Source organism: Triticum dicoccoides, chromosome 4B (assembly GCF_002162155.2).
Source record: "Triticum dicoccoides isolate Atlit2015 ecotype Zavitan chromosome 4B, WEW_v2.0, whole genome shotgun sequence".
NCBI classification, from domain to species: Eukaryota; Viridiplantae; Streptophyta; class Magnoliopsida; order Poales; family Poaceae; genus Triticum; species Triticum dicoccoides.
In genome coordinates, this window is record NC_041387.1 from 492,251,694 (window position 1) to 492,260,020 (window position 8,327).

At 47.7% G+C, this 8,327-nt stretch overlaps 1 protein-coding gene across 1 annotated transcript; it reads left to right on the plus strand.

Moving 5' to 3' along the window:
* Window positions 1-2,595: 2,595 nt before the first annotated feature.
* LOC119291058 (type IV inositol polyphosphate 5-phosphatase 9-like) lies at window positions 2,596-5,992 on the plus strand. The gene is made up of 7 exons (XM_037569766.1): window positions 2,596-2,722; window positions 2,819-3,009; window positions 3,189-3,296; window positions 3,388-3,721; window positions 3,839-4,041; window positions 5,028-5,136; window positions 5,244-5,992. The coding sequence occupies exons 1-7, from the start codon at window positions 2,696-2,698 to the stop codon at window positions 5,664-5,666; spliced, it is 1,395 nt and encodes a 464-aa protein (XP_037425663.1). The 5' UTR covers window positions 2,596-2,695; the 3' UTR covers window positions 5,667-5,992.
* Window positions 5,993-8,327: the final 2,335 nt, after the last annotated feature.

The window sequence follows — 8,327 nt, forward strand, 5'->3', positions numbered from 1 at the left end:
GTAGTTTGCCGATTGTTGTCTTGAACAGTTAAGATTTCTTTTTTCTTTTTTTTTCGCCTAGGCATAACTTCAGTCTTATATGACTTTGCTCTTTGCCGGCATGATTCTTTGTATGTGTGCGTTTGTGTTAGCTGTGTGCATATGAGTTATGCGGAGGGGGTGTATGCTCATTGTGTTAGTATCCCCATGATGCTTTATTTTGAGCTAATAAAATCCATTGTTTGTCGAAAAATTGCTGAATGTTGAAGTTTAGACCACGGATTTCCCTGATTCGTCGAATAAGTATAACAGTACCATTTTCAAGTATTGATGGTGGTGTGCAGAAGAAAGGGCACAGGAGCATACCTAAATTGGATAGACGACAATTAAGAAGTTTCCTTTTCTCAAAGTGGATTAATCGGGAGAGATAATGTCTTAAATCCACATGATGTGATTTAGTTAACTATATATACGTACACGACGTGGCATGCAGTACAAGTTGCTCATGTTGAGCCTGAAAACTCTATAGACCTCAACCCCCCTACTAGGCCTATATGTCCTAGATATAATACTTAAACACGTGCTGGGAAAAAACTTGTGCTCCCTCTTAAAGAATGTGCAATAATACAGCTAGTTGTACATACAAACAAGAAGATATGCGTTTGCAACCAGGCACTGGCCATTTTATATATGCAAAATTCACAGTAGCACGTTGGAACAGGGGCACATCAACTGGACATAGATTTTGTACACCCAAGCACATGTGTCCTGTTTATTTTCAAGAACAAAAAACAGAAAGTGAATTTTGAAGTTGAGAGAAAAGAAAAACTCACTTGCACGCTCATAATGTGGCCTATATGTGTATTTGCACCATTTTGTGATAAAATGGGTTAACTCGTAGTCTAAACAAAAAATGTAAATCAAGATGTGCGCAAAATCTGACATCTATATTTAATACTCAATCATTTATTGTTTGAATTTTCTAAGACTTCATGGAATCATTCAATCCTATATAACTAAATAAATAGGTCATCCAACTAATCTACTTTTCTAAACATCTAAGTATCTCAAAATGCAACCATGAACGAGAAAATGCATGAAAATGATCTTTCTATTCTATTGTGCTACCGATATTCAATGAATATTTTACAACTATACAATAATCAAATATAATATATCATATGTCTTAGTTCTCCTATTATTAATTTAAATATTTATATTTCATACAACCAAGTTTCAATGCATTATATTCCAGTGATTTAGAAAAAGAGCGGAGATCACAGGCAAACTTATATGTGCTCACCTAGAGACAACTCTGCATTCGCCTACGTGCTCTCTTGTTAACTCTAGACATTTTCCCCGCAAAACCTGAAAGGCCCAACCGCGAAACAAAACCTGAAGGGCCAGGCACTCTGGCAATTGATTAAGAGTAAACTCTAGACTTAGACATCACATTTCAGATTAATTTCAAAAGTGCTAGAACTAATGAACATATGCGTTATATAGACCATTTTAGCGACTGAATAAAAAATATGGTCAAACAAACAATAAAATAAAAAGAAGAGCCACGAGAAAGCAGATTTTTGTCGACAATTAGCATACTAGAATTCTCAAAGGCATGGTATGCACGCATGCGCGCGCACACACACACACACAAATATGTTACAAGTATGAAAGTAAAAATGCAGCATACTGCGAATTACCAAAAGCCTCCCCCGCAATTATTTTACCGAAAACCTATAAAACATACCATTTTTCTATTATTGTGGTTGAGCTCGCGGATGACAACCTCGAGATTTTGCTTCTTGGACCATTGACAGCGGCCCTGCCCTGCTTGTCATAGTAATGAAGCGTAGAAGCGCTTACAGTTTTTATGCACATCTATACACTTTTTGTTATTGATAAAAGGGGCATATTGTATCAAGGAGATGTTAATTAAACATGTGCAACAATGAGATCTCAAAAGGTATTCAAAACATCGAGAATGTACATGTAGCTATATATAACCTTCTGAGAAAAACTACACTTGTAAAAATAATATTGGTCCGGCAAAGCTTAACTAGCCAATAAATTCCCAGAACATTACCAGACTGGAACCTTTTTCCTAACCCCAAGCAAAAGCACACCGAAAACGATCAAGAGCAACTCTCCAAACGAAGCTGACAGTCACTAGTTAGTAGGCGTTGGATGGACTCGCTTTCGTGGCAATAGCACACCGGTGTCTTAGCTGGACATAGGAGTTTTGCTAGCATGCACCAGAGCCAGCCAGTGTACGCCAGTCCACCACAACTGCTGTTGAACAGCTTCTCACCGGCCCGTTGGTCCCCGGAAAAATCTAGTTTATCTTCACCGTGATCCCACTCCTCTTTGACCACCTAGAGATCAAGGTTCAAAAGGCGGCTTTTATTCCCACTGTCACGGCCACCGGTCCTCCCCCTTTCTTCCCTGCCTCGCGTCACTGCATCAGGCACCATGCAGTGCAAGGCGTACACTGATCGACATCCGGTCACATCCAGCCCCGCGTAGTGGCACGATTTGTCTATTGGCTCCCCGTCGCGTAGCGTCCCGCGGCCTATTTAAGCCCCGCTTTGCCTACCCCGTCCAACGTTTCCCTCCCTTCCATTCCACTTTACTTAGCACAACCAGGAGGACCTAGCGATAGCTAAGCTAGCTAAGCTACCCTACTGGCCACGGTGCGCGCACGCGCTCTCTCACCATGCTGGAGAATCAGAGCCAGGCGGAGGTAGGCATCACGTACCCTCTCGATCCGCTTTACCCCGGCCCTAGCTAGCTTTGTAGCATGTAGCTAACTTTGCTCTGTGCATATGGTGGCGGCCAGGTTCTCTGGCCGAGGCTGGTGGCCAACAAGCTCTTCAGGAAGCCCTCCGGGAGCCACGCCTTCGTCGCCGACTTCCCGGCGGCCGCCGGCGCCGCGGAGGAGGAGTTCGACGGGTGCAGCCCCGACGCCGACGCGCAGCGGTGCGTAAAGCGGCCGCGGCCGCAGCAGCGGAACAAGACGCTCAAGTACAGGTATGTGCGTGCGTGCATGCATACATGTCTGTGTGCTAACTCAATCAGAGACCGCCAACCACCATGCTTAGGCTCTGGTAGATCATCATCATCATCCCAACTTGCGCCGTGGCGTGGAGTGCATGCTGGTTTTTCTTATTGTTAATCGGCCACTGAGCGCTCATGGATCGATCCACCAGGCTGTTCGCGAGCACGTGGAACGTCGGCGGCGTGGCGCCACCGGACGACCTCGACCTGTCCGACTGGCTCGACACCAGGAACGGCACCTACGACATCTACGTCCTCGGGTACGTACTAATTACCAAGCGAGCAGTGACCTCGACGCTCATGCGGCATAGGCTTGTGGATGCATGGTTAGTAACAAAATGGCGTGTGCAGATTTCAGGAGGTGGTGCCGCTGAGAGCGCGGAACGTGCTGGGCGCGGACAAGAACCGCATCGGCATGCGGTGGAACGAGCTCGTGCGGGCCGCGCTGAACCGGTCGTCGCCGTCGCCGTCACCGGGCGCCACCGGGGGAGGGGAGAAGCAGAAGGTGCACCCGGTGAGGGACGGCACCGGAGGCCTGCAGTCGCGTGACTTCCGGTGCGTGGTGAGCAAGCAGATGGTGGGCATCCTGCTCACCGTCTGGGTCCGCGGCGACCTCCGCCGCTTCGTCCGCCGCCCCAGCGTCTCCTGCGTCGGCTGCGGCGTCATGGGCTGCCTCGGCAACAAGGTGCGTGCGTGCATGCCCTACCCTACGTGCATACAGACAGACATGCGCGCGCTTGGGGAGTATACGAATACGAGGATACATCGGAAGGCAACTGACATAAGGTTCAACTCTGTGCAGGGTGCTGTGTCCGTGAGGTTTTGGCTGCGTGACACGAGCTTCTGCTTCGTGTGCTGCCACCTCGCGTCCGGCGGCAGGGAGGGCGACGAGGCGCACCGCAACGCCGACGCCGCGGAGATCCTCCGGCGGACGAGCTTCCCGCGGCGCCACTGCTCCTCCTCCTCCCCGTCACTCGCCACGCCCCACAAGATTCTAGATCACGAGTAAGTACATCGCCCTGCATTATTTTCGTGCGCTCCGTGCATGCCGCAAGTCGATGAAGTCCGTTTGGTTTGCTGCCCATGCCAAAGAATGGGCTGCCTATGGGTAATGGGTGTACACCCATTCCTCTCACATAAGTATTTTTGCCAAACAGTTGGCCAAAAAATTGGCAAGCCAACCCTTGCCAGCATTTCGTAAGTCTAGAGGGGGCATCAGCCTGCAAAAAAACTCAGCTGTACACTAGTTGAACGTACTATAGAATGCATCACATCGCACTGCCGGTTTTGTCGCCGTTGACCGGCCGAATATTAAGCGACGGAAATATCAACGGCCGCCGTCCTTGCCGGTTACAGCCACGATTTGATCGAGCTCACCACCGCGGTCGTTATCTTATCCGGTGGTTGCACCGTCCACGGCACCGGTAAATCAAGGGCAGATACGTATTTGCCGTTCAGCATCGGGTTACTTGCCAGCCAGCCAGCCAGTTTACCACTGTACGCACGTATTGATCATGTCACGGCATGCACGTAGGCACGCACGACAAATAGTACTATTAAGCACTCGAGCAAGTAGCCAGAGTGAATGCGTCGGATCTACTCCCTCCGTTCCTAAATATAAATCTTTTTAGTGGTTTCAAATAAACTACAACATATGGATGTATATAGACATATTTTAAAGTGTAGACTTACTCATTTTGCTCTGTATGTAGTCCCTTGTTAAAATCTTTAAAAAAACTTATATTTAGAAACGGAAGGAGTATTTTCTATGCCAGACCGGTGATGTAGGGAAGTAGTAGGAGTATGAAATATCCACTTAATGGCGACGGTAACCGCAAGTTTCCACAATCAGAATGCTTAATTTCACTGGCCGGCGCCCGTGACAAAGACGGCTCGGAACCAAGTGGTGATCATGCATGCAGGTTGATGCGGTAGACCTTGACCGGCCTGGTGTGCCAGTATAGTTTCTTACTGTTTGTACTCTTGCGCAGCCGGGTGATCCTGCTTGGGGACCTCAACTATCGGATCTCCCTGCCCGAGGCCAAGACCCGGTTGCTGGTCGAGAGGCACGACTGGAAGACCCTCCTGGACAACGACCAGGTACAAATTCAACCAGCAGACAATGGTCTAACTTACTATACAAAACACGAGGAAATTCAAATTTCAAACTTTGAAAACTCATGGGCGATTTGATTGTTCGTTTGCAGCTGCGGGGCGAGGTGTCGTCGGAAGGAGGGACGTTCAACGGGTGGAACGAGGGGGCGATCACGTTCTCGCCGACGTACAAGTACCACCGGAACTCGGACGCCTACTACGGCTGCTCCCAGCTGGGGAAGAAGGGCGACAAGCTGAAGCGGCGCGCGCCGGCGTGGTGCGACCGCGTGCTGTGGCGCGGCGCGGGCCTGAGGCAGACCCGGTACGACCGGTGCGAGTCGCGGCTGTCGGACCACCGCCCCGTGCGCGCCGCCTTCGCCGTTGAGGTGGACGCGCCGTGGAACCTCAACTCCCTCCGGAGCTTCTTCCTGTCCGAGCGGTTCGACGACCGGGCGAAGAGCCCGGCCGACGGCCTGTTCCTGCTCCGGGAGGACGACCACACGACCACCAGCGCGAGATACGCCGAGGATGTTTGAGCCTTTGAGACATGCAATGGCTGTACACAAACGAAAGAGAGTACATAAAATCATTTTCGTCGATAGTATACGTAGTAAAGATCCATCCTCTCGATCTGTTCTGTCTCTTCTGAGTGTCCATACATGTCTACAGCACAAGCTAGGATACGGATGCAATTTTCCCCCACACCCTGTCCCTGACTTCCTGTAAATTACAGTACAGTGGTACAGTAGATCGCACTCTTGTTGATGCAGTGAGTTTGTCCCGACCCAAAACTTGTTTGGCCGGACTAGTGACGAGTTGTCGCTGTAAAAATCCTACGAGGAAATATGGGACTTTGTCGCCATGAACAACCTTCATACATCAGTTGGAGTGATGTACGAATGAGTGGTACCTTTCTGCAGTACACCTAGGGGTAGCGTACATGTGTTTTTCCACCCCGTTCCTGACTTTATGCACCTACATTTTGTACTCTTCTTGATCCAATGAGCTGTCTCAAACTTGTCCAGCAACGAGTTGTCGCTGTAAGTAGTGCGCGGACGGGATCCGATTCGACCGGTGGCCATAAACAACTGCAGATAGGCCAGGAACGGCGCTTTTCTATTGGGCATGTGGGAGTAGATTAAAATCCAAAAGGCTTGTCACCAAGCATTGTCAACCTCTAATCACAATATCTCAGGATTGGTTTCATCCCTCTCAGCATGCGTCCGTAGTGTACATGCACAGTATTCTCCATTAGAAAAAGTGCCGCGGTGACACTGTCATGGGCCATGGCACTCGGTCACTGCACACTAGCGGTGGTCGCATTCCAGCAGCCCAAATTCATGGGCTCTGTTAAGATTGTCTGCCCCCCTTGGTGTTCTCTGCTGCTTGTTCCTTCTGCTTGTCAGCATTGTGCAGAGCGGATGAAGTGCACCCAAGGATAAGGTTGCTGTCGCCAATTTGCCCAATTTGCCCTGCAAGTTGCGATGATCTTGCATAGCTGCGAGGCAACGGCCGATGATCTTGCGCGTACCTGTCATCGGCATCGGGCCACATGTATTTTTTTTCTATTCTGTATGATTGTATGGTGTGGTGTGACCAATGTATTTGTGGTTGCGGTTTAATTTTGGTGGCCGGTCGGGTCAGGTAAAATCAATTATTAAGATATGCAAGGCTCACAATGTGACAACATTTGAAAATTTAGTCTTGGTGCGAAGAAGCCCGAACTCGGGGGTTGATCAGAATGCATGTGTGAACACTTGACCATCCTCGTGAATAGTACGCGTTGTCGTCTACTCCTAAAGAAATCTCGTCGCTGCAATGCAGTCTAATTAATGTATGGTCAGTCCTAAACAAGGGCAGCCCTGAAGATTCTTTCCGGCACCCCCCAAAATTAAATCAACCATGGATTCCTTATAGAATAGAAAGAGCTAGTTTACGATAGCATTGGACTGGACCATTCGTGATGTCTCACTTGATAACCACATGGAACCCTTGTCCTTTATGATAACCAATCATCTTATATCGCCATCTAACACCTGCTAAACCATATGGGTCCAGTTTTATTTGGGGAAGATCGTGAAATCATTACATCCATAACAACAGAGCGCCGCTGATGATGATATAAGAATTAGTAGGAAGATAAGGTTTCCAAATTACATCCATGATCAAACTTTCGAGTACCAGTTTGTTCAGGGAAAGGCGACCATTCACTACAAAGACTACTTTACCCATTAATTAAAACTAGCAAAGTGACCATGCGTTGCAGCGGATCCGAAATTGAGCGGAACCAAAGCAGCGTTTGAATCTCATTTTTTTTAGAAATGAAGGTATACCCCCGGCCTCTGCATCATGATGATGCATACGGTCCTTTTATTAAAAATTCAGAAAATATCGTCACAAAGGTCTTACAGCTCGCAAACGGAGCAAAACAAAGCACATAGAACTGAAGAAAACAAGTGGACAAAGACAACCGGTACGGTGATAATAAGGACAAGCTCTCTAGACTCCTATCCTGTTATGTGAACGCCATCCGAACCGGTTGAATATAACCCGAGCCACCATCTCCCATTGGTTGCACCCAGTAATCAAAGGCTCCCTGGAGTCCATAGGAGTGAGTAAGGACCACATATGGATCCAAGCTGTAGCTCTGAAGATAACCTGCAAAAAAGTTAAGTTGTGTAGTCTGTTAAAAATCATATTATTTCTGCAGTTCCATATAGCCCATAATAGCGCACATATTCCAATCCGAATACGAGCTGCCGTGATCTGTTCAACCTCAGCTAACCATATCCCAAACAAAGACGCAATATCTGCTGGAGGATTGATATTAAAAGCTATATGAATCGTTCTCCAAAGTAACTTGGCAAGTGGGCATTCGATAAATAAATGTTGTATTGTCTCATCCTGAGTACAAAAACAACACCGCGAGTTACCTACCCATCGCCTCTTAAGTAAGTTGTCCTTTATGAGTATTATTTGCTTGTGGACAAACCACATGAAAATTTTAATCCGCAAAGGAACCTTAACATTCCATATATTAAGTGACCTTGAGATGGGGCCAGAATTAATCAGGTCCGTATAAAAAGATTTCACCGTCAATATCCCATTTTTAGTTAACTTCTATTGTGTGGAGTCCGACACGTCGGAGAGTCGAACTTCAATCAATCTCCGAACCAAGTGCATCCAGTCTGTCCGTC